Source organism: Alexandromys fortis, unplaced genomic scaffold, assembly GCF_014885135.2.
Source record: "Alexandromys fortis isolate MF-2015 unplaced genomic scaffold, M_Fortis_MF-2015_v1.1 scaffold_73, whole genome shotgun sequence".
NCBI lineage: Eukaryota > Metazoa > Chordata > Mammalia > Rodentia > Cricetidae > Alexandromys > Alexandromys fortis.
This window is the reverse complement of record NW_026067959.1, coordinates 8,766,568-8,793,815: the sequence shown is the minus strand read 5'-3', so window position 1 is coordinate 8,793,815 and position 27,248 is coordinate 8,766,568. Positions and strand designations below refer to the sequence as shown.

At 41.2% G+C, this 27,248-nt stretch overlaps 1 protein-coding gene across 2 annotated transcripts; it reads right to left on the bottom strand.

Moving 5' to 3' along the window:
* Positions 1–533: 533 nt before the first annotated feature.
* Positions 534–23,842, bottom strand: CUNH5orf34 (chromosome unknown C5orf34 homolog). 2 transcript variants are annotated; one of them, XM_050152755.1, is made up of 14 exons: positions 22,818–23,842; positions 20,007–20,077; positions 19,627–19,858; positions 19,409–19,498; positions 15,777–16,423; positions 13,461–13,562; positions 12,290–12,413; positions 11,553–11,644; positions 10,031–10,100; positions 8,406–8,576; positions 6,352–6,446; positions 4,545–4,640; positions 1,842–1,882; positions 534–937 (listed from the first exon to the last, which is right to left on the bottom strand). In XM_050152755.1, the coding sequence occupies exons 3-14, from the start codon at positions 19,819–19,821 to the stop codon at positions 744–746; spliced, it is 1,917 nt and encodes a 638-aa protein (XP_050008712.1). In that variant the 5' UTR covers positions 19,822–19,858; positions 20,007–20,077; positions 22,818–23,842; the 3' UTR covers positions 534–743. The 2 variants fall into 2 exon arrangements, with proteins under 2 accessions (XP_050008712.1, XP_050008713.1); XM_050152756.1 differs by lacking the exon at positions 20,007–20,077 and having other exon boundaries at positions 19,627–19,856.
* Between the last annotated feature and the right edge of the window lie 3,406 nt (positions 23,843–27,248).

The window sequence follows — 27,248 nt, the reverse complement described above, 5'->3', positions numbered from 1 at the left end:
GATGGGACCACCAGCTAAACTGACAGTAAGGGGGATGGGACCACCAGCTAAACTGCAAACTACTCCTCTTTCAGGTTCAGCAGGCTCTCCCTTCATTGAGCCTTACTTTTTCACTCCATTTTGATATATACCTAGCCAATCAGAGCCTGTTCAGAGGCTAAACTGAGCCATTGCCCACCCTGCAGACTTGCTCCTGCTCTTCCCCGGCAGGCTTGCCCTCAGCCCTCACTTGCTCTTGGATGGCAGGCAGCTTGTGGCTGTGGAGAGTTCTCTCAAATCTTAGCTGTCCTCTCCTTGCAAGAAAATCTTCCTCCCACTTACTTCATTGTCTGTGCACGGCACTCTTTAGAGCGGTGACAAGAACCAGGACCAGAAAGAAGATGTGCTACATTAGCTCTCCAGGAGAGATTGCATAGCAAATGACCGAATGGACAGTTCTGCACATTCAAAAAGAAAATTGGAAATTAACATTACAATATTAAAAATGGCAAAACGTAACTTTTCTTATATAGCTGATGTGAAAAATGAAAGAGTTCAAAATTTCAAAATAGTTTTTTATTTAAAATGCATATATATATAAATACATACACACTAAAATTTACACGTTAGGTAAAACACAATCAAAGTTAAATCAGTTCTGCACATTCTACAGAAGTAGCATTTGCAATTCCTTGGGTTACGAGCAATTTTATACCAGTAATATGAAACAACCTGAAGATTTGCTGTTGCAATAATTCCATTTTTCACTTTCTAGAGTTTGACAGGAGATAGTCAATATCCTGAAGGATTTCAGAAGTTCTTTTCAATGCTACCGATACACTCTCTTTATTAGTTGCTTCTAGCAGGGTCTCTGAAGATTCTGACGTACGGTTATCAGAACACTGTTCATTTTTCTTGCCAGAAGTCAAGTGGAGGATACCACTGCTTTCCAGGAGCACTGAATTTCTTAGTTAAGGAGCTTTACCCCACATTTTTCATTATACAATCTGATTTTAAGAAAACCTGACTTCGGTATGAGAATATTTCTCAGTTTAAGGACTATCTACTGAATTCATGATTGCACTGGACTTCAGAGTTTATGAAGTCCATCCCTTAGAGATGAGGAACTCAGCCATAGTAGGGGATTGTGTGTTTAGATGGAGGGTTAGTAAGAAAGAAAAGAAAATCCCAATAACATTTCTTAACCTACATTTGCTAAGCAAATAAAAAGGGGAAAAGAACAGGACAACAGGGTTAGAAACAATAAATGCTGCACACTTTTAATGAACAAAAATCTAGAGTAAAAGGAAATTTGCCTTCTCTTGCAGAACTAGTTTATTATTTGAGTAAGACTGTATAACTATTTTCTCCTTCTGGAGGAGGGAGCTCACAGAACCGAGAGGATAAAATACACACTGCCCAGGAAGTATATGAATCTCACAAGGTTCAGGAAGCTCCCCAAAGTTACAAAATTTCCCAAATCCCTTGCCAAGGCTGTCTCTGCAGGAGCAGCTGTTGGGGAGAGGTGACTCTGACTAGCTGAACTGCTTGTAAGTTGTGCAGAAAAATGAAGAGAAAAATGAAGGTTCATAACGACAGGGTTCATAACAGAAGTTACAGATAGATTTTAACAGCTATCATGTCTCCAAAAGAGATCTTAATCCTAGTTCATCATTCCTTATACAATTCAAACATAAAAGTATAAATGTTAACATTTCATGACAAGAAAATATTTTAGATATTGTCTGACTCAGCAAAACTCAGCCACATGCACGCATGAAGTAACCGTCATAAAGTGCAGTCATCAAGAACAGGCTGAAATGGAACACTTCTGTAGGATATTGCATTCTCTTAAAGGATACAGTTAAATTTCTGTATTTTCTCAAGCTCAGAAGCAACAGACCTATGAAAGATAAAGGATGACACTGGAACATGAGCTCTTACACACGTGACAGAAAAGCCAGGGGCAGCATGTATGAGGGCTGACTCTAACACTCTAGCAGAGCCCCTGATGGGAATGTTCTACCTTGTGTCCCCACCGCGTCAGAACACCGTACAGATACTATGACTACCTCTGAAAAATTAACAAAGATGTTTATCTAGAAATGGTGCTTTATTCAAGTTGTTAAAAGGCTGAACCAATAAATTAATGATGGCAAGGTAGAAAAAATACTGAACTACACTTTAGAAAGCTGTTTAATGTGCGATCTTTTCTTCCTTCAACCATACCCTTTTGTTGACAAGGCAGAGGATGGGGGTGAGGGGTGTCTTGGGGGTCACAGCTGTTCCTCACTGCTTTCACCCACAGCTGCTATCACCAACTGCACTTTCACTTTTGATTTTTTGAGACAAGGTCTCACTATGTTGTCCTCGGCTGGCCTGGAACTCATTATGTAGACCTTTTGGCCTCAAACTCATCAAGATTTGCTGGGCTCTGCTGGGATTAAAGGCATGAACCACTACTGCCTGGTTTCAGACTTCATTTCTTAGAATGCCAATGTAACCCTCATTCAGTTTTGATGTAAACAAAGCATTTAATAAAAAACAAAAACAGTTATAACTTAATCAGTGGTTAGTGATCAGTTTTATAATCATATGCAACTTCCCTCCTTCCCAGCTGCTTTGAGCCACTTTCCTGCTCTGAAACAGGCTGGAGTTGAAGGATGAGGCCTCTGCAAAGCTGGATCCTGAGAAGGTCAGCATACTAAAATCACACCTACTGTTTTCATTTGATTTATTCTAACAAGTATTCACTCAGGCACAGACTTTAAATCAGGCTGTGTGCACGCACATTATCCTGCTACATTCTGCTAAGTCGCCTTAAACTTCCTTTTATAGAAAGGTCATACATTAGGCTCAGCTGTAGAGTCCTTCCCTAATGCACAGGATGCCCTGGATCTGGTCCCAGAACAGGGTTATCAGAGAAGGTTCCTGGGGCCGCAGAGATGGATCAGTGGTTAAGAACACAGACAGCTCTTGCAGAAGACCTGAGTTTGGTTCTGAGAGCTGCTGTTAGCGCTCTGGGAGATTCCAGGCCTCTGGCTTCCTCAGGCTGAGCTGCACACACACACACACACACACACACACACACACACACACGAAAATAAATCTGAAAAAAATCCTTTCCTAAATTGCATCCTTGGTATCCTCTTCCAGTACACTGAGATTTTTTTTACTCAGTGACATTAAGAGCATCAATGACCTTCCAACTAGTTTTAGATTTATGAACTTGTGTTTTCGTCCCATGTGAACTTCTTTATCTATTATAGGATCCATCTCAATTCATCAAAACATAGTATATCCTAGCAAGTACTACCTGCTGCTGACACACTGTCTCCTCACTGTGTCTTCTACACTGTTTTCTTGTATGTCAGTCTGTGCACCACAGGCATGCCTGGTGCCGTGGAGGCCAGAAGAGGATGTCAGATCCCGTGGAACTGGAGCTAAAGAGGGCTGGGAGCTGCCACGAGTGTGATGGAAATGGAACCCGCGTCCTTTGAAAGAGCAGCCAGTTGCTGCTCTCAGCTGCTGAATTTTCTCCTGAATGCTCCTTTCTGTCTCTGCTCCTGATGACTCCCAAAGTCTGATGTCCTGAGACACTCCTGTGGAGCCCTAGCCCAGTCTCCTGAGGATCTAAAAATACTACTTGCTTTACTTTATAACGCGCTTATTAATTTGGGACAAGAATTAACTGCAACAGAAATTATTTAAAAGTCAATTTTTAAAAGAAGCTTATGCTACTCAGTATTATATTTCCTTTAATAATACTGAATTCTCCACAAAAATTTAATTTATCATATATAAAGAGCCACTCATTTTGATATAAATTTTTCAATGCAGAGTTTTCTGTACAACAGATTTGAAAAAGTAATTTTTTTTAGAAAAGGTTTTTTTTTCAAACTTATAGATAGTATGAAAAAGATTTTGTTAAATATGTTTAAAACAAAAGGTTTTCTTGAGCAAAAAAGCTTCAAGGTTTTCCATTTGCTACTTAAAAAAATATTGCTTTTAACATTTATTTATTCACTCTGTATGTGTGTATGTGTGTGTGTGCACAGTCAGAGGACAATTCTGGCTTTACATGCGGTCTGAGGACTGAATTTAGGTCATTAGCCTAAGCAGTAAACATGAACTTACTGAGCCATCTTGCCAGCCCTGTGTTAGTCACTGCCCTATTGCTGTGAAGAGACAAGGCAACTCTTGTGAAAGAAAGCATTTAATCTGGGCTTACTTACAGCTTCAGAGGCTCAGTCCACTGTCATCATGGAGGGAGCATGGCCACAGGCACTACACTGAACAGTAGTAGCCGAGAGCTATATCCTATGCCAGAGAGAAAGGCGTGGCCAACTATGGGCTTTTGAAACTTCAAAGTCCATCCCCTAGTGACACACTTCCTCCAACAAGGCCACACCTCCTAATCCTTATAATCCTTTCAAATAGTGCCATTCCCTAGTGACTAAGCATTCACATAAATGAGCTTATGGGGGCTATTTTTATTCAAACCATCACATCTTGGTACTAATTGGCTCTTATTCAGAGATTACGTTTACAAGAAATCTAAATACCAGTTTTCTTTGAGAACAGGTGACAGCTGTTTGGGCGCCTGTCTTACACTAGTCTGGGTTAGTCTTCTGCACCATGATGTTACTGATGTCACATATCTGGAAAAAACACATTAAAAATATTTGATAGGGAAACTCATTAATTTGTATAATTAATTTGTACAATAACAAAAATGAATTGAAGTTAAAAAAACAAAACTTTGATTCTAACTTACTATGTAGCTAAGGATTGTTGTAGGAGGTCACTTGTTTGTTCCCGGCTGCTTGGCCCCGAAATAATTACACAGAAACTATATTATTTGCAATACTGTTTGGCCAATAGCTTAAGCATATTTCTAGCTTGCTCTTATATCCTAAACTAACCCATCTCCGTTAATCTGTATATCGCCATTTGGCTGTGGCTTACTGGGTAAAGTTCCATCCTGTGTCTGTCTCTGGCAGGACTACATGACTTCTCCCTGACTCTGCCTTCTTTATCCCAGCATTCACAGACCCAAAACAACTTCTTTATTAACCAATGGTATTCACAGCATACAGAGGGGAATCCTACATCAAAGGATGACCTTGAACCTCTGATCCTTATGATAAGTGTTGAAATTGTAGGGTGTGCCACCTTGTTTTAAGTTTTTTTTTTAATTGATTCCCCCCCCCTTGTATGCTGCGAATGGAACTCAGGTCCTTGTCTATGCTGAGGAAATGCTCTACTACCTTGCTACACTCCCAATCTGAATTTGTATACTTTCTATAAATACATAAGAAAAAAATCAATAAGACAGTTTGGAGGAAAAAAAAGATACAGAAAAATTTTAAGTGAGGCAATAAGATTTTCTAAATCCTAACACATGAGGTAACCTTTTCACATATTCATAAAGAATAAAATAATTTTATTTGTATTCATATTATAAAGAAAACATCCAAATCAAAACAAGAAAGGAATACTTGCACTTCACTTAAAGCTCAAAATATCTAACTCTTTTTAGTTTTTCAAAGTAAGGTGAAATTCCTTAAGCTCGGCATATGTCTTTACATAGTCTATATATACATTTGCCTTCTAAAATTTAAACCTGGAAATGCCCATTGGAGCACACGCATGTATAAACATATATATACATGCAAATAATAAAATGTAACTTAATGAGTATCAAAAACAAGTTTAATAAATTGAATGATCTTAAGTGATAGGATAGAACAAATCATGAAAACATTTGCCAAAGGGACTATCTTTTTGAGAGAAACTGTTTAAAATAGCAATTGAATATTGGAATATTTAGACCAAAACAAGACCACGCAACAGAAAGATAGATTCAAGATGCTAAGTAAGCAGTTCTGTGGGCCCCGCCAGTTAAAGCTGCTCTAAAGTCAAGACTACTACCTGTGGAGTCACGACAACTAACGGTGAACTACATTAGCAGCAAAGTTGTATTGCTATAAACTAAGTTCAAGCATCCTCCCATTTAGGAATATCCACCAACTAGTTTCAATGTTTTACACTTCCCAGAAATGCATACAATCTTAGCCATTTACAGTCATTTGTAAACTACCTTTCTTCTAGTCTCGTTAAGGAACTAGAAAGTTGGCTAACACAGCTGACCATACTTGCAACAGGAAATCAGACATGCTGAAAATAATTATTTAAAAAAATCTCTTGGAGGCAAACACACGTTTAAAGCTGACTTGATATATTTCATTGAGTTAAATTTCAGTGTAACTGAAAACTCTGCAATCTGGAAAAACTAAGATGACACGTAATATTTAAGTTACACATACGCTCCCTTGGTTGAGACACGAAAATAAAATTGCCCTTCCATACCTTTCATATGCTCCAGGATGCTCAGCTTGAATTAGCTGATCCTCCCCATCAGGAAAAGTTAATCTGCACCAACCCAAGGTCAGACCTTGATTTACCTTAAGAAGCAAAAGGAAGAGGCAAGTTTTATCATTCTAAAACTAAAATGTTAGCAACCTCCTTTTTTTAAAAATTGATTTTTATTGAGCTCTACATTTTTCTCTGCTTCCCTCCCTGCCTCTCCCCTCCCTCTTTCAACCCTCCCCCAAGGTTCCCATGCTCCCAATTTACTCAGGAGATCTTGTCTTTTTCTACTTTCTACTTCCCATGTAGATTAGATCTATGTAAGTCTCTCTTAGTGTCCTCACTGTTGTCTAAGTTCTCTGGGATTGTGGTTTGTAGGCTGGTTTTCTTTGCTTTATGTTTAAAAACTACCAGTGAGTGAGTACATGTGATAATTGTCTTTCTGTGTCTGGGTTACCTCACTCAAAATAATGTTTGCTAGTTCCATCCATTGAATTCCTGCAGACAGAATTCAAGCTGTCATTTTTTCTGCTGTGTAGCACTCCATTGTGTAAATGTACCACATTTTTCTTACCCATTCTTTGATCAAGGGGCATTTAGTTTGTTTCCAGGTTCTGGCTATGACAAACAAAGCTGCTATGAACATAGTTGAGCACATGTCTTTGTGGAACGATTGAGCATCCTTTTTTTTTTTTTTAAATAAAGGAATGAAATCATTACAGATTTATTTTGAGAATTGAAAGACTAGATTTGAATGGGTTGTTGGTATAAGTCATTATCCACACAGTTATTATAAATGCCAATCCTTGTTGCAATGTGTTATTTTATATACATAAAGTGACTCTTTGTTATACTTTTCTGATTTTTTTGCTAGGAAATTCATTGAGATCAATAAAGTCTCTTGACAAGTCTCTAGCACCCAAATGGTGGCTTACAAACACCCATGACTGTAACTGAAGGCTTCCCCCCCCACCCCCACCAGTTCCTGAATAACCCACTCTGAGGCTTAATATTAGTTACAAACTGTTTGACCTAATAGCTCAGGCTTATTATAAACTAGCCTTTTATAACTTAAATTAACCCATTTCTATTAATATCTATTTTACCACGAGGCTCATGGCTTGTTACTTCACATCTTGCTTCTCCAGTAGCTGCTGGCATCTCCCTGTCCCCACCTTCTTTTTCTCTGTTTCTCTGTTTGGATTTCCCACCTAGCTATATTTTGACTAGCTATTGGCCAAGTTAGTTTCTTTATTAACCAATGGTAGTAAGACATATTCACAGAATACAGAAGGGCACTCCATATCACTTAACTTCAATTTTAGCAACTCAGATGCTATCTTTTGATCCCAAGAGCTCTTGCATATACATGGGGTACATAAACTTACAAAGGCACAAATATATACACATAAAAAACCCAATAACATAATTTGAGATAAAGTAATACTGTTTTCTGTAGATAAGTAACTAATCAGGATATATTTCACACTGTAGATATCACACTATTAAGGATAATTTATTATGTATTTGAAAAAACCTAGAAGATAGAATCTTGAATCACAAAGAAATGATAACTATTTAAGGAGATAATGTTTATCCTAATAGTAATATAATATATACAAGTATCTAAGATCAGAATGGCATCTCATGCGTGACAATTACAAATGCTACAGCAAATTTTACTTTTAAGATTTATTTATTTATTATGTATACAGTGTTTTGCCTACATGTATCCCTACAGGCCAGAAGAGGGCACCAGATCTCATTATTGCAAAGCCACTATATGGTTGCTGGGAATTGAACTCAGGGACCTCTGGAAGAGCTGTCAGTGCTCTTAACCGCTGAGCCATCTCTCCAGCCTACAGCAAATTTTACTGAGCATAACAAAAGACAGCAGTTCTCAGGGCTCACATATCAGATATCCCTCATATCAAATATTTACATTACAATTCCTAACAGTACAACAGCAGTATTTTATGACTGGGGTCACCACAACATGAGGAACTGTCGCAGCATTAGGAAGGTTGAGAACCGCTAGTCCTAGGTATACTCACTTCTCTGTTTTCAGCAGAGGAGCTGAAATTCCAATTCAGTGTTAGAGTGACGCCATCTAAAAAGACAGCGTGAACTTTGTCATCAGAGTAGGCAAGAAATCTCCCCACACTGGGTATGAGAGACTCCTTCAGAAGCACGGGCAGGGGATTGTTAGCATTTACTTCAGGTACCTAAAACCAAGTAAAGAACATCACAAGGCAGGAGTTTTCTTTGAAAAAGACAAGTAATTATTAATGAACCCTGAAGCAACTCAAGATTCGTATTCAGAAGTTGAGTGCTACAGAATTATCTATACTTTAACTTTTCAAGAGTTACACATGCAAAATTGTTTGCCTAGCATGATTAAGTTCTAGTATCTCTGGAAGCTACCATCCTGCTTTGAACTTAATTTAGGCAAAAACTGTGAATTATAACAACATATAAGTTTATAATCAAATGAGTCTGGATCCCAAAAATCGGTGTCTGAGAATCATTTTCTCTAAGCGAGGATTAATGAACTGACTTTTACATTCATAAAACTAAAATACGATACTCTCAGGGTTTGTAGCGACAATGCCGTGACGTGACTCAGATGCAATCAATTCCCCTCTCTCCTCTACTACAACAAAGAAGCAAACAATCAATCGGCTGGACATGGTGGTTTACACACATCTGTAATCTCAGCACCTGGCAGGCTGAGGCAGGAGGATGTCAAGCTTGAAGCTAGCCTGGCCAGCCAGGACTACATTCTGCACCAAAATGTTGAAGAAAAATAAAATCGGGCTAGTAGAGCTTTGTGACAAGAGTGTGTGCTTGGCGTGCTCTAAGCCCCGGTTTGAGTCCCAACATGGTAGGGTGAGGGGTAGGGGTGAGGGACTACATACACTAAAACATAGGGGTGAGGGGCATCCCTAAGTGACAGGAAGTATCCGCCCAGTATGTGCAATGTCTTCAGCTTTAAAAAACAACAACAACAACAACAAAAAAAAACCCAAAAAACAAACAAACAAAAAAAACGGACTGATTTTCCAGTCTGTCTATGAGGCAGATATTTCTAAGTTTTCTGAGACAGGGCTTGTGCTGACTGGTTTTATGTCAGAGAGGAGGAGCCTCCGTTGAGAAAACGCCTTCATGAGATCTGCATTCTCTTAATTAACGACTGATGGGCCCAACCCACTGTGGGCAGGTGGTCCTGCACTGTCTAAGAAAGCAGGCTGAGCAATCCACGATGAACAAGTCAGTAGGCAGCACTCTCCATGGCCTCTGCATCAGTTCCTGCCCTCACAGCTTTTGATAATGAACTGTTATAGGGAACTGTGGGTGAAATAAACCCTTTCCCCCTCAAGTTGCTTTTGATGTTTCATCACAGCATAGAAACCCTAACTAAGACAGGGTTTCTCTGTGTAGCCCTGGCTGTTCCAGAACTCACTCTGTAAACCAGGCTGGCCTTGAACTCAGAGATCTGCTTGCCTCTGACTCCCAAGTGGTAGGATTGAAGGTGTGTGCCATCACAGCCAGCTCAGATAGGTACTCTCTTGAATAAACCAATTTGAATGTCAGAAACATTTTCTCACATGACTTAGCTGAAAGCAGTTTGAATGTGCAAGCACGCACCCACACAGCTAACAGTCTTGCTTTCCCATACCATTTTCCAGCAGCAGACATGATAGTTGTGGCTTAGTGAAAGCCTCGTCTTGGCACAGTGTTGAAGAATTCTGTGAACATGAAAAACAGCCCCTAAGTGTTTGTAAATGATGACATTTTCTATGTTTTCAAACACCTGGAACAGTGGAGCAATGTCTCAGCAACATCCTGAATGCCATGTAACAGTTCAGATGACTGTGGCAACTCACCTTCCCAGAAGATGGGGGCCACCATCTTTTCCCTCTGCCCTCTCTTGGCTAGCTAAAGCTACTCCTTGACCTTCTAGCAACAAAGGAACTCCGTGGATAATTTTAGGGGCTCCTTTACAACCGTTTAAATTAATTAGTGATTTGTGGTGTCTGTGTACTCATGTGTGCCATGGCATGTGTGGAAAAGTCAGAGGACATCTTTGCAGCTTTGGCTCTCTTTCCACCTTTACGTGGCTTAACAGGTCAAGCTCAGGCTACCTGGCCTGCATAGCAAGCGCCTTCCTCAGTTGAGCCTTCTTGCTGCTTAGATGTTCTAAAGACGTGACAGTCACATATCTAAGAGGTCTAAAGATGGCAAGGAAAGCAGGTATTATAGAAAGCAGGTGTATAGAAAATCAAATAATTTCTGAGCCTGCTAATCTAGCCTGGAAATTTTTTAGATACTTTCATAAAAACAATTATTTAATTCAACATTGCGTTTTCATTTTTTTCTGGGTGCTCTAGATTAATTAAAACAATTTTTAATTCTTTTTTTTTTTTTTTTTTTTTTTTTTTTTTGTTTGGTTTTCTTTTGTTANTTTTTTTTTTTTTTTTTTTTTTTTTTTTAAGACAGGGCTTCTCTGCGTATCTTTGGCTGTCCTGGAACTCACTCTGTAGACCAGGTTGGCCTCAAACCTACAGAGATCTGCCTGCCTCTGCCTCCCTGAGTGCTGGGATTAAAGGCACGTGCCACCACTGCCCAGCAATCAAAACAATTTCTAAGAAGGTTAAATAATGCCGGGCGGTGGTGGCGCATGCCTTTAATCCCAGCACTCGGGAGGCAGAGGCAGGCAGATCTCTGTGAGTTCGAGACCAGCCTGGTCTACAAGAGCTAGTTCCAGGACAGGATCCAAAACCACAGAGAAACCCTGTTCAAAAAACCAAAAAAAAAAAAAAAAAAAAAAGAAGGTTAAATAATGAACCAATCCACACTTTATCTTTAGTACACTCTCATAAAACTCTATTGCTGTAAAAATAAGAAACTGGGAAAATTTCAAATGTTTCCTGAAATCCCCAACTTGATTAAAGCAGCCATAGGGCTGCCACACTTGTCCAGAGAAACAGCACTTGAGTCCTTCTCTGGACTCGCCCCCTTCCTGTGTGGAAGCCTATCCAGACTAATGCTCTTGTGATTACTTTCTAAATTATGAGACCAGAAAACCTGACAGATTTGTGGCTAAGACAAATCGTACCCACTACGTCCTAACCTTAACAGAGGAAACAACGAGGTACTCAGGTGCATGCTTTTCTCTCAGCTGAACATCACTAACTCACCTGGTTGCCTGTTTAATCAGAGAACGTACAGAGAAGAGACTTCCTGGTCTGTCTGGAGGAAGGTTATTTATGGAGTAAGTTTTTTCTTCTCTCTGAAAGTGTAAAACAAACAAACAAAAATCTGGCCCTTAGTACTTAACTACTTTTTTCTTGAAGTATATACAGATATACATATATACACACATATATATACATACACACATATATATACCAACAAAGCAAGCAATTATTTTAGTACTCTAAAGCCCATAAAACGTACATATTTTAATGGTATTCTTAGTGTGCCTTTCTGGTGGAGGGTAGAACATATTACTGTCCACCTTTTATGTGTGCCTTGGGGATCTCAACTCAGGTTCTCATTCATGCTCGTATGGCCAACATTTTACCCACAGAACCATCTACCTAGTCCCCAATACATGCTTTGTACTTTGTAAATATTAATTCAAAGTAGTATAGTGACTCAAAGGTAATGCTCCGGGCTTTAGTGTTCTTTATGCACAAATTCTACGACACAAGTTTAGCTTCTGATTTAAACAAACTGTTTAGGGTATTAGTGGATAATAGTGGGCGTAACTATAGTAAAAACAAAGTGATTAATAATTCACCAGGTGTCAATGCTGACAGTAAGATAATATTAATTTTCTATGGCGAGGAGTGAGATATTACATAAAACATCAAATTTATAGTGACTTAGGAAGGAACTTTCTATCAAAACTTGAACTTCATTGTTAGCTTACCTTTTCTGATTCTTTTTGACTCGAATAATATGTAAAATAGTTACCAATATAAGGCCCTTCTGATTTGAAAACTGATCCATCTCCAGGATAAATCTCTATCGAGTTTACATTTTTATGGGTAAGCCTAAAATAGAGAAATAATCATATGTTTTTAAATGAAGACTAATGCATCCAGGAAAGCAATCATTAAGACAACAACAAAAACAGAGACATGGCAATGCTGCACCAAAGAGAAATAGGACACACAAGTGCCTTATGTGCTTATTGCAACAACCAAGCTCAGAGCTTCTAGAACTCAGAGAATCTTGTCTTTACACACCCAGTGCCAACTTAGGGACTGACACATAATGAGTCACCAAACAATGTCAGCGCATAGAAGCTGAATACCACACTTCTAGGTCCTGAAAATAAGATCACTCTTCAACAAAAATAACTGGTGTAATCAGTACCTGATGGATAAGATTAACTATCCATGGAAGGCACATTACACATGTAGTTGTCAGGTATGACCAAAGCATCCGGTATATATTTCACGGAAACTACTTCTATCGGAACAGATCTTTTATATGGTGTTGGCATTTTCTGCCAAGCCTGATGCCCTGAGTTCAATCCCTGGGACACATGATGGAGGAGGACAACTGACACGGGAAGGTTGTCCTCTGACCTCTACATGCCTGCTAAAGCACACACACGTGTTGCCACCCCCAGGAAAAAAGAAATGCAATTTAAAACTTTTGCTGTCAGAAGTGGGTGGATCTTCATATAGAAAAGGGAAAGCTTTTTGGTAATCAAAAAACATCAGGTATCATTTTCTACTATTATTCATGATGTAAAGATGGATCTGGCCAACACCATATTTCAGTCATTAGATAGTAACTCTATGGTAGGGGAGGGAAAATTCAGTGGAGAAGTGTAGGTGCAGGACAGTAACAAAAGGAATGATTTCCTTTGATGGAATCACCCTTAGGCTGATTCCATGCTCAGCAGGTAATACAACCAGACCTTCTAATGTTCAGAAGGATACCCTAAGTCCCTGTTACAAACATATATTCACCAGCAAGACTGACTTTCAATGGCTTTGGATGTAAGCCTCACCTGTACATCACACCCTACTCCACACCGCAGAGCCTCACCTGTACGTCACACCCTACTCCACACCGCAGAGCCTCACCTGTACGTCACACCCTGGCACCACACCACCTTCACGAGCTCAGGATAGGAATAGTCTTCTCCATCAGACTGTCTCTGCAAAAGTGAGTCACAGAAGTTCCACCTGTGGAAGAGAAAACCGGAGCATTAATTCCGGTTGCTCAAAATAATTGCCATTGAAAGTCAACAAACAGTGCCACCATAATGCTTATTCCTTGCCTGACTATATAATGTATATGCTTATACACACACATACACACACACACACGCGTACATTAGAGAAATTTTAAAACAAGTCTTATTTTGTCATGTATCTTTTCATTAATTCTCAGTAACCTCATTAATGGATCTCAGTATGATGTAAATTAAAATTTTACTAATCTTTAAAATTAACCTGGCCAGGCGGTGGTGGCGCATGCCTTTAATCCCAGCACTTGGGAGGCAGAGGCAGGCGGATCTCTGTGAGTTCGAGGCCAGCCTGGTCTACAGAGCTAGTTCCAGGACAGGCCCCAAAACCACAGAGAAACCCTGTCTTGAAAAACCAAAATAAATAAATAAATAAAAATAAAATTAACCTGAATTCAAAAAACGGATCTTTATTGAAATATTTATGGTAGGCCAGGCGTAATGCTGTACACACTGAGAACTTAAAGTCCACCAAAGGAGACACGTTTCCTGTCCCCAGTGGAGATGTTCCATCCGGCAGTGTAGTCAAACAGAAGTCTGAGGGGAGAGGGGCAATGAGTGCTATGGACACGAATAAGGACCTAGCTCATCAACAGACTTTGAGAAACTGCTCCAAGGAAGCAAGGCTTGGGCTTAAGTAAGGGAAAGAGATGGTGGGGAGAGGGCAATGCTGGAGCAAAGAGCAGGAGCTGGGGCAGGAGCGAAAGGGAGTCCGTGAGCACTCAAGCAATGGTGAGGACACTTCAGCAGGCACAGGGACAGCAAGGACACAGCAATGGCAGGCGTGAGGACTACAGCCAAGGAAGCCACCAGACCATGAAAGCCTGCTATGCCAGGATAAGGAAATGGATTTCAACCTAAACCCAGTCAAAGGCACACTTAATTTAGAAATATAAAACCTCTTCTGTCACATATTTAGAATCAGGGAATTTCCAGTTTAACTAGATAATTATGGCAAGTCCAAAAGCTATTCCTATGTTTTAGGTAAAAATGTGTACTCAGAGAAGACCTAGGAGCAAATTTCAATTCTACAGGTGCTAGTGATGTAACTTGCTTGAGTTCTTTACCATTTCTGGATCTTAGGTTCCTTTATGAGAGGATTACAGTGATTCTTGTAATAGGGTTCCTATACCAGATACATAAAATAGAACAGTCTCTCTGTCTCTATCTCCATCCATCACCAGATGAAGGTTCTATGGTGATATGAAAGATATTCGTCAGTAATGCTATAGGATAGGGTCAGTTCAGGTTCCCTATCCTCAGTTTCCCAAGGGACTAACTGGGGACATCGCCTTGGGCTCCTGGGAGCCACTCTAGGTTCAAGTCTCTTGCCAACACTAAGGTGGCTCTTTTAACTAAGATATGTGCTTCCCTGCTCCCCTATCCGACCTTCCTTTATCCCAATCTTCCTGTTTCCCCAAGTTCCCCCAATCCTCCCCTTCTTACTTTTCTCTCCCTGTCCCCCCTTATCCCCAACCCACCCCACCCCCAAGATCCCAATTTTGTCCCCGGCAATTTTATCTACTTCCCTTAGCCAAGAGGATAACTATATGTTTTTTCTTGGGTTCACCTTCTTCTTTAGCTTCGTTAGGTTCACCAGGTATACACTCCGTGACCTTTATTTATGGCTAGAAACCAATTATGAGTGAATACATCCTGTGGGGCCATGGGCAAGTCCAAGGTCTATGGTCTTGCCTATGGGGTCATGGGTTCATGGGCTCCAGTGACCAACCATAGACTCGCTTCTAGGCTTTCTCCCAAAGAGCCCTGTTCTTCTGTACTTTAATAATCCTTCTATGGACAGTGACCTTCATTAAATACCCTACATTGCTATGAATACTATCCTTTAAAATGAAAGATTTTAGCCAATCAAATGAGAGTAAGGATAGTAACAGATGTGGCTGGGTGTGGTGGCTCATACCTTTAATCCCAGCACTTTTGGGAGGCAGAGAGAGGGGGGGTCTCTATGAGTTAGAGTTCTGGTATACATAGAGTTCTAAGGCCAGCCCAGGTTACATAGTGAGACCTCATCTCAAAAAAAACCCAAACCCAACCCAACCAACCAGAGCAGTATCAGCTGATCTAAAAGGTAAGATCAGGTAAAGAAGGCCTCTCCGCAACCTTTCTGAGCAACAAGCCATCCTTGCGGTACCTGTGCATGTGTGGGGCAGGGCAGCTGAGTAACAGGGCTCTGGGAAGAACAGAAACCTCTTTTCCACTTTCTTCTACAGTGTCAGAAGTTATGCTTCCACTTGCAGGGAAATCTGCATCAGTTTTAGACGCAACACTAACTTTGTTATGAAAACGAAGCGCTAGAGACAGAGGATATTTCCACTGCTCTGGACAGGAGGCGACAGACCAACGCTGCTTCATCCACGCGTACACACATCTGTGCCTTGTGCTTGGGGACGGCAGCCCCTCCTTCCCCTCAGTTCCATTCACACAATACATGCTCGCTGAAGCTTCTTTAGATTTCAAGACTTGGCGATGAAGTTCATTTTCTTTAGTCTTTAATCTTTGTCCTGATGAACTTCCACACGTGCAGAATTTTGTGGTCTTTCCAACTAGTTTATCTTTTGGGACACGATCATTTGTTTCAGGGAGTACCACGGAGGAGTCTGGCTTCTGGCTCACTTTACACAGAAAATGGACTGTAAATTCATGCTGAGATCTGGGCAGGCAAAGGTACGCGTGCCCATCCAGTGACGTTATCTTCACGGCGCCGCTCTCCGAATATGTGACGCTGTTGTCTCCAGCAAGACCGGGCCATTTTACTTCGGAGAAATCAATGAAGATATGCTGAATTGGAGAAGAAAATAAAAACCCCATATTTTCTGTTAATGTTCATTTTTCCCATAGTTTTGATATTAAAAGTACTCTATAAGAATTTAATATACTTGTGTTTTTACTACCTAGAAAATAAAAACTGGAGTTAATATGCGACTTTACAGATAATACTGGATGCTAATAATATTTCTCTGGGAAAACACACACAAACACACACACACATAAGAGAGACGGGGGGGGGGGGGGGGTGGGAAGAGGTAGAAACCATCTGATTAGTGCTAAACTTACTTTGATTAAAAAAAACTCAATGATTTAGGGAGAGCTGGATGTATAGACCACTCATCCTAAAACTCTAATCTGAAAAAGCACAGACATGAAAGGGACCTAGGCTGTGGCGTGCTATGCGAAAGCATCTGGAGCTTACATGGTATGGAACTACTGTAGAAGTCATTGAGAAAACAACACAGATAATACAGAAACAAATTCAATACTTTAAAATGTCACATGAGACAGGGGAAAGGTGAGAATTAACTTTTAAAGTTGTATCGGAATTACCAGACAGCATTTGGGAAATGCTGTATCACCAGATGAACCAAAATGTAACATGATGTCCCTGTCCTAGAAGGTGCCCAGCACAACATTAGCTAAAATTAATTCCATGTGGCTTTTAAAATAAATTAAAGCAATTCAAAAACTCAAATGTAAACTGACCCTAGCAAACAGGAGATTCGGTTAACAGTCTCTATCTGCTTTTTCATACAAGAAATCAACAGTATTGTACACAGCAGAATTTTGATCAATTATTGCATATGGTCAAAATTTCAACTTCCATCTTTATCAAATCTTGAAAGCCCACAGTCCGTGACCACACTGCAGCATCAGCAGCAAATGACACTATTTTAATGGCGCAGTTATTCAAAAGACACTGGACAACGACCCCTGGAATAAGTTACAGCTTGCAGCTCTTTACAGCCCCCTGCCTGCTAAGGTTTGGAAATGAGGTGTCCTTCACAGAGGCCCCGGTGCTAAGTGTGTGCACTGCTGAGAGGTGACTGAGGCGCTAACTTCCGCAAGGATTAATCCATTCATGAGTTCACAGATGAGTGGGCTGTGCTAGGGCTGGAGGAAGTGGGTCTCACCTTCCTCTCCTTCCTGGCTGCTAGGCTTTGATTCTGCCTACATTCCCATAATGCTCTGCCTCAACATAAGGCAGCCAGAGTCCATGAGCTAAGAGAAACAGTCACCCTTTAAGCTGTCCATCTCGGGCATCTTGGCATCGAAATGCACAGATATGGGACTTCGAACACAGCCCCAGCACAGCAGGAGGCGAGAGAGCCTTGGGAAGCAATGAGCAGGCACAGCTGGGCTGGGTGTGGCTCGGGGGTGAAATGCCTGCTTGCCTGCCACCTGTGAAGTCCTGGGCTAACGCCCTACTACCAAGAGTCATTGGGACTAGGCTCAAGTCCTAACTTCCCCACTTTGAAAAATCTCACAAATTAAATAAGGAAAACTCTCTGAAACAGTTTTCTGTCTATACAGGAGCTGGTAACTGAGGAAAACTCAGCAGATACCTATGCCACACTGGTACCACTGAAGTTTTGGTTTGTTGGAGACAGGATCTAACTACAGTGCCCACATTAGTCTTAAATTTAGGAGGCCAAGTGATCCTCTTTGTTATAATTTTAAAAAATGGCAGAGAGGGAGTCATGCCATAAGGGCGGGTTATTGGAAGGGGAGGGAGGGAGGGAAGGAGGAAGACAGGCAGACATGGAACCTTTTAAAAGGAACACAGCAAAAGTGCACAGGAGGCATCTCAGTGGCTGCAGCTGAGGAGGTTTTCTGTCAGCACTCCAAGGGCAAGCCAGCACAGATGCCTGAATGCGCTAACACTCTTGCCTCAGCCTTTAAGTATGTTTAAGATTGGTTTGGGGCAGTGGTGGTGCACACCTTTACTCCCAGTGTTTAGGAGGCAGAGGCAGGACTCTGAGTTTGAGGCCAGCCTGGTGTACAGAATGAGTTCCATGGAAGGCTCTAAAGCTACATAGAGAAACCCTGTCTCAAAAAAAAAAAAAAAAAAAAAAAACAGTTTTTAGTTCCTAGTCCATATACCATTATTCCTCAGAATAAAAACATATAGATACAAGAGCAAAATTTTTATACTTATACATAATTACAAATTATACTGGCTAGGTCTTTATTTTTAATCGCAAACTTGAGTCACGTGGAAAGACGGAACCTCAACTGAGGAAACACCTCCATAATACGGGTCTGTGAGGCATTTTCTCTCACAGACTCAATCATGCAGGAAAGCTTGTCCCACTGGAGGTACTACCATCCCTGGGCAGGGGGGGCTGAACTATAAAACAGGAAGCTAAGTGAGCCAGGGACAGCAAGCCAGTTGGAGTGTTCCTCACGTCTCTGCTTTAGCTCCTCCCTGGGCTTCCCCGAATGATGGACTTACTAACTAACTGAAATAAATCCTTTGCCCTCCAAGCTGCTTTTGGTCAGTGTTTTATTGAAGCATGGGGCAAGCAAACTAGGCTCATGTCCTATTACACATTGACAACCACACACAATTACTAAAGTTCATGTATGAAATTTCTTAATATTGAAGCCTATGAGAATAAAAAAGTCATGATTTGAAATGCTACAATCCGGGCTGGAGAGATGGCTCAGAGGTTAAGAGCAAGGACTGATCTCCTAGAGGACCTGGGTTCAATTCCCAGCACCCACAGGCAGCTCACAATTGTCTGTATACCAAGATCTAACATGGAAATATATGCAGGCAAAATGCCAATGCATATAAAATAAAAATAAATAAATTATATATATAGAAAAGAAATGCTATAAGAAAATGTCAAGGAGTTGGAATGTGTAACTTCTGTGGTCTGGTGCAGCACATCGGACTGTGTGTGCCCATTTCCAAGTGCTAAGCCAACTCTTTACAATTAACCTGTACTGAGCATTACTCATAAAAATGTGCTTTTAAAACATCACCTTTTTTCTCTCAGGAGGTATGAGGCTTTCAGATAAAAAGGGGCATGTAGCCGAAGAGTTTCGAAAATCCAGGGCTCGCTGAAGCTGCTCCTAGAGAAAGAAACATAAAATTATCCGAAAATCAGTTCAGAATGACCGAAGTCCAGAATCGTAGTTACCTTTCCTATTCTAGCAGCTTCCCTTTGTATTAAGAAGAGTGTTTTTGTGCTGTTACTTACCCGGTAGGTGCTAATGACAAAGTGTGTCCGCTGACGAATTCGCTCAGGCTGTTCTAAAGGGTGTGTAGAAAGAGCAGGCGCCTTTTCAAACAGAAACTCTGAGCCACAAGGAGAGAGCTGCAGTGTGGAGCCATCAGCATACCGCACCTGCACCGAGTCATCCTCGTAAAGCACCATTCGTACTTCCGCTGCCATTCCTACGCCCAGCTCTGCCACACTTCGGCGCAGACCTGAGGAAATGGGGAGATGGGAGCACAGGCAGTTTTCTGAGTGCTCAAGAGTTGCGCCAAGCTAAACACATGCATTTCCTAAGAATGCAGGGACAACACACAAGGAGGCCAACTGTGCACACCCCTGGCGGAAGAGCAGTGGTCTTCCCTCCGTTATCTAATGATCTCCTTAAAAGCTTTGAGTAACCCCTACGGCTTCACTCCACTGTTCAGAACATAGCCTGGAAGGAGAAGACAGTTCATAGAGTTACAAATGTCCTGCTAAGTTTTCTGGCTTCACTGTTTCTCAAGTTGAGTTTTGTATATTGTATGCTCAGGATCTCATTGCAGATAAACCAGTTACACTTGTAGCAATCTGGGCAGGCGGGACAGCTCGGCACGTGAAGGTGCTGTGAAGGTGCTTGCCATGCAGGCCTGAGGAACTGAGTCGCATCCCTGGAATCCACCATGGAAAGCGAGAACAAAGTTGTTGCAAGCCCGTGCATGCCTGCACTCACACATCATAACACATACAAGCAACCACAACAAATAAAAAGAAAGTAACGCAGAAAATCAGTCTAGCACATGCAAAAGACAGGCCAAAAGTAACTAGTAAGTCTAAGGAAAAAGACCTTTGAAGAAATACAAATACCACAATTTATTGCTTCCCAGTCTGGAGTTAAGGAAGCAGTTAGTTGAGTGTCTTGAATTTCTCACTTCTTAAATTCTATTTCTTACCTCTAAAACGACTGTTCTCATTGTTCTCCATACCCATGTGGGGCAAAGGGGAGATGGGCTTTATTTATACTCCCCTACGTGTTAGGCAGATGCCAGGGATGTCTGCTCATATGTGAAAGAGAGGGTTAGAGGACTGCGGTAGGTTTAAGAGAGCACCCACCACTATCCAAGCCACCATGTAAGGGCTCAATAAATCTTATGAAATGTTAATTCTTTTCTAACACGAACCCCACCCTCTTCTATATTATCCTCTCCTTCTACTCAAGTGCTCAAGTCTCAAAAACAACAAACGACTATGCAGAGTTAATACTTCCCAAGCATATGGCCATTCCCTATCAATAAACCTCTCAAGTACATAAACCCTCATTGCCAGTATTCTCTTGCTAATCTTCATTCTATTACAACCCAACTTTCTCCTCTACTCCTCCCCCCGCCTTGTTTCATAATGGCCACCAATGTCTTTGCACACCCAATGTCTTCAGCCCTTTACTAGACGCAGTCAATCTGTGACACAGCCGTACATTGTCCTCTCTGCCAAACTCTTCCCTCTCTCCTACCTCTAACCCCACTTTGGGATCCTAAGGGCTTCTGCCCTGCTTCTACTTCTGTTTTTGCTTTCATCATTCTTATTCGTTACCTAAATCAGAGACTCAACACCTTAGCTTAATAACAGTTGCGACTTTTTAGCCTCATCTTTTGGTTTCCTTTTTAAGATATGCAATGAGCTATGCGCAATATAAGCTAACGTCTTATGTGGAGTATGTTTGTATGCACGCAAATGGTTTAACTATGAGCTACCTCTTACTAAGATTCACACGGTTTTAGTTATTTTCTTTCTCTAAAGAACGTCTAAATCTACCCGACTCCTTTCAGAGATTTCAGTTAGTTAACAGCACAGACTTCTATGTCTTTGTACCACAGATAAAATGGAATCTGACTGGACTAGAACAAAGGCACTTCCACCCAACACAGACTTCTGTAACATCCCCTAAACTCATTCTTTAGCTGGACCCTATCAATCCTATCCATTTGTACACAGAATCAGATCTATGTTCTTACACTAGAGCTTGCAGGCCACACAATCTAGCCCACCAATGTCTCCAAACGCCACTCTCTAACTCCCTGGTTCAGGTCACTTTAATAATATCGGCTTTATAAAAATGTTCTTGAAACAAGGCATTGTCCATTTCAAAAATCTTTGCACCGTTCTTTCTGTCTAGCTCGTCTTCTCCTTGGCTTAACACACCACAGAGTCCTTGTGAGCGCTGCCATTTCAACACAAACACCGACGCACAGAGGCCCACGTTATCACCTGAGCTAAACCGCTTTACACATTCTTATCCTGGTTTACCTTTTGTCCTCATAGACCTTATCAGTATGGAAATTATTTGTCTGTTTTCGCCCACCAGGATAGACACTCACGCATAATGGCCCTCACCTGCCTTATTCACAAATATATCACTGGGATAGTATTAGGCAAAGAATGATGTCAGGCAAAAGCACTTTCAACAAATAATGAAAGAATGAATGTTTAAATTCTTCTTACCCTTGAGTTTGCAATATGAGTTAACGACACTGACTTCTTGATGCTGTCTTCCTGTAACTAGTTTTCTATTGATTCTTTTAAAATCTTGCTTGAATTTGGCCCTTTACCTCCTTTTGTCGGAAGCTCATCTCTCAATTCCTACAGCTAAGACCTTTCTCCTGTTTTTCTCTCTATTCCGGTCACAGTTAACGTCCCAGAACTCAGACCGCACTCTTTTACATTCCTTGTTTACGTATTTACTCAATGTCAATGAACAAACACCTTGGCAACAGGTGGTGATATATATGTGCAAACACGCATGTCTGGTATTTTAGGAGAAAACACGTGCTGACGCATAGCAGAGTCTCTTTCCTGATACCAGCCTGGGAAATGGAATCACTTCCTTTGTACTTTCCATATAGCACCTTTACTGAAGTTATTATTTAAATAATCGCGTATAGACAATAGAGTGTAGTGTTTAAAAGTTCTTGGCGCTACCACAGATTACGCATTTTTGGCCTCCTCTGCATCGTTTTCTTCCCATCATTTTGGTTTGCATTCCCATCATTCAACACATCGTGTCTGGTATAACGAACTGGAAAACCTTGTCTGTTCTGCATGTTGAAACCTCGCTTTTCAAAATAGAGTCTAGTTACCCGGGGAAAGAGAAAGGGGCGGGTACACGCCCTCAAGACCGCCACCAAACCTCTGACACTCACGCGGCAGGCAGTTCTGGGCTGCTGGGAGGTTGTTTTCCACATCGATGGGAGAGAAGCCAAGGCCTCTGACCGACCTCTGTTTTGCTCAAATGGCAGAAACCGTGTCCTTCGCGACTGCTTCTCCGGGGTTACTTCCGTAATCTAGTAACTTCCGAGTGATACTTCTTGATGAAGGAAAATAATCTCATCTGCGGAAGACATGGACACAAGAAGTGTTTCGATTGAGACTTTCGTTCAAGTCCGGGCGGCTGAGGCAGCAGCGGCGAGCCGGAGACGAAAAGGAAAAACAAAACATCGAGGTAGCAGTTTGAACCTCCCGCACCGAGAAGAAAGCACCGCCTCCGGAAAAAGTGAGATCGGAAGTCCCGCCTCTCGCTGCAAAGGGCCGGACCGAAAGAGGACGGGTATTTCCGGGTCGGACTCTGGTATCCACTTACTGAGAATTCAGTCCCTCTAAGAAAATTGAAGTTCGATTGGAATTAGGTTTGTGGACCACTCTTCTCCCATATCAGGCAACCACTAACTCAAGGATAGGTTTTAGCGGAGTGATTAAATTCTTAAAAAAGTAATGGAAAATATCGAGACTACTTGTTTTAAGAAATGCCAGGAAGTATTTTCTAATTCCTATTTTATCGCCTTTAGACGTGTACAAACAGATTAGCCCAATTCACTGAAGTCAGGATGTGGATTGGAGAGTGACTGGGAAGACAAAATAATGATTAATTATGGGTGTTCCTAAGATTAAAAAAAAAACCCACAGCACTCTATAAGCGCATATAGCAGACTGAAAAAAATATTTCCAGTGAAACCTGAAGGGTTTGTGTTTGTTGAGACAGGATTTCTTGGTGCAGCCCTGGCTATCCTGGAACGCGCTCTGTAGACCAGGCTGGCCGTGATCTCCGCCCACCAACTCCCCACCCCTCAACAATTATAATAGTCTGGCCTCCAGATTGTAGACAGTGTCCACAACAATCCAGACACCTCTTGGTAGTAAAGCAGACCTCCGTGGGCTGCCTTACGGCCTCCAATATGACCATGAGCTCAGAGCAAATGGGGGGGGGGGAGCAAATCTCTCCACAGGAGCATAACCCATATGGCCACACCTCAAAGTCTGGAGTTTTAAATAGGTGCTTGCTAAGTACAAGCAGACTCTGAACAGTCCAAGGGAAAGATGATTTCCTTTACAGGCTAAAGCATGGTTAGTGAGGAAGGAGGCAGGAAGCATCACAGGTCACTATGAATGGAGCCAGACTTGAGGGGATTTTCTGATTCTAAATTAATAAATCTAGGCAACTTTTTTTTTTAAAGTTTTATGGGTATACTTGTTTAATGTAAGGGCTTTAAGCAAAGATGGCATCAAGGGACTGGGAAAAAAAGTCTAAACTCAACCATCATTTGAAAAAAAACACTGATATGCAAATTGATTCCAATCTTATATAAAGGCATCCTTAAGTTTAATTTCTAATGACCTGCCACGGCACGTTGTACACTGCAGTTTTCCACCCCTGGCCATTGTCCTTCCAGTGTTTGAGACCTGAGTGAAATTTCTACAAGAGATTTCATGAAATTTTGAAAGATTTCTGGAACTGCTGATGGAGAATGGAATTGTGGGCATGGATATGAAGAGCTCAGTAGAAGGCTTGTGAACAAATAATGAGAGATAGACTGTAGGTTCTCAGCACTAAGGAGACAGCAGCCCCAGCAATTATTTAGATAATTATATTCTGGGGAATTACTAGACCTGGAACTAGACTCTAAGACTGCCCAAATTTCTGGTTTGGGCAAGTGGGAAGGTGGCAGAAATGAAAAAGAATTTAGGAAAAGTTTGAACTAAACTTAAAATTTTTGAGTTCACTTGGTGAAAATTGTAACTAGATTTGTCTGGAGAGCAACGGCTGTTTACATGCTAGGTGAAGACTTAAAAGAATGAAACAAAGAATGTGATATTAAAAAGTTAAGGGGACTGGAGAGATGGCTCAGTAGTTAAGAGCACTGGCTGCTCTTCTAGAGGACCTGAGTTCAATTCCCAATTCTATAACTCCACTTCAGGGTATCAGACACTATTCTGGCCTCCCTGGGTACCAGGGACACACTGGTCCATGCAGGCTAAGAACCCAGACATACAAAATAATTTTTTTTTAATTAAAAGAAACAGGTAAAGAGCCCACAAAAGAACTGCAGAAGAGCAGAGAAAGCAAATTATCCTTAGATGTTTTTAATTTTGTTGTTAGTATTGCCAGAGAGGAAGCTGAAACAAAGATCTATTAGGTTTAATGAGGCAGGGACCAGGGTCATTGGTGATTTTAGTGAGAACCATTGCATATAGCAGGAAAGGAAGCATAATGGATTTGAAGAACAAATAAGTGACAAGGAAATGGATAAATTTGGGCCACTTGAGAAGACCATAGGACTCTGGTACAATAAAAATTAGGTAGCCAGATTTTATTTTTATTTGGTAAGAATGGCATGGGGAGCAGCTCACAAAAACAAAAGCCAGATTAAAAGAAAGCAAGAAAAAGCAAAATAAGAAACCCCACCAACCATAACAACAGAATTCATGAAAGAGGCAGGAACACTTAGGATGCTTCCTGTAGACGAAGAGAAGATAAAAGTGGACACAGACATACTTGTGTGCATTTGACTTTTAATGTTTTTCCTGTAAAGCAACTAATTAGGTAATGAAAGGTTAGAGGAGGAATGAAGCAATTAAAAACGGACAGAGGGAACACAATAATCACTAGCAGTAGAGCCAGTCCCAGTAACAGTGGTGACTGATTTACAATGGCACAGGTCCGCCAGAATCACGACTTCTGGCGGCATGACTTCTAAATGCTGTGCTGTACTCACAGGGTTCATTTTTGCTAGGCCGACATCACAGGGCAGCGGCATCTGCCAAAGGCTAAACACCACCAGGCTCAGGCCTGTTTGTTGGCAAAACTGGAAGCGTATCCTCCATAAGGGCATCATTTACTAAACTTTGAGTTCCTGATGAAAGATTCTGAAGAGGTCCTAAGGGAAGGGAGACCAGTTTGTAGGGAGAGGCTGTTTCTGCAGCAATAGAAGAAACAGAATTTGAGTGCTGCCATGAAACAAGAGTTTAGGAACTGGGTCTCTCCAGTGATAGACCAGCAGAAGCAGTTCCTGGGCAGAGTGCTGGAAACAAAGCAATGGTTCCAGCCACAAGGTGAGTGTCACAGTGGTACTTCACAGCTGCTCTAAGACTTTGGATGAAAACATGTTCTGTTAACTTGGCAGCTGGCTGTGTGTGCCCACCCTCAGAACCTGATAGGAAAGGGGCTTTTTTCCTTTTTGTTTGAGCTGACTCTAGGCCATTAACAGGTTTTCTATAATCCTACCAAACACCCTCCTCTCACTTAAATAGGACCATCCCCTCTTTTAATAACAAAAAAGGTCTACACTTGTGTCCTAGCTGCAGCTAAGATTCAGTGGAATGCCTACAGCATTTCCCAAAGACTAAGTCCGATTTTAAATTCTAGCACCCTCTTGTAGATAAGCCCTATGGTTCCCCAGAGTATATATTCTCCATCACGGTGACAAATCCAGGCTACTGAGATATAGTATGTTCTTGCCTTCGAGCTAGAACTGTGCCAAAGTTGATAACTGGTTAAGACCAGTATTTGTTCTGTTGTCACAACTCATGACCGACATTACTATGCTCACTGGAAAGCACTGTATTCCTATTTCTACGAGGCGTCCATACTTGTGAAGACATGCAATCTACAAGACAACATAACACAGGACCAACTCATGATATGGTTATAAACTTAGAACCAAGAAAGTAAATGCGGCTACATGGCTTCTTAATGCAGCTTCTTCCTGTTTTGACATGCTCAGTCTCAGAATCCAGTCAAAATACTGTGAGAGTTCAAAGGGAAACGAAGCAGCCATCTGCAAATTGTCAAAATTCTGGTCAACGCCTCAGGTCTAGACCTAGCTTAAGTCCTCATCGCCACAAATGGCTCCAATGATTATAGCCCACAGCTGCTCAAGCTACCTATCACCAGTCCACCGTTTTCACATCTAAGGTGGTTCTTATCATTCTAGGGAGTGAACTTAAGGCCTTCTCATGCTAAGCAGATGAACTAGCACCAGACCCTGGGTAGTTTTTTTTTTTTTTTTTTTATGTAGAATATACCATGCAGGTAGATTCTGTTAATAGTTACACTGAGTACAGTACTGGTGACAGTAGGCTGGTGTCAAATACTGGATGTTTACACAATGACCACTAGATGTCTAAAACATACGCAGCCCGGTTATCTCTGGGTATCTGCTCTAATGTGCTGTAACTATTATGTTCCAAGACTGCAGTCTGTGCTGATATGACAAATTCCAAAACACCCAACTATGTAATAACATGGACTCTAGAAATTAATGTATTTGTTAATTTCCCAGACTGAGTATTGAATATCT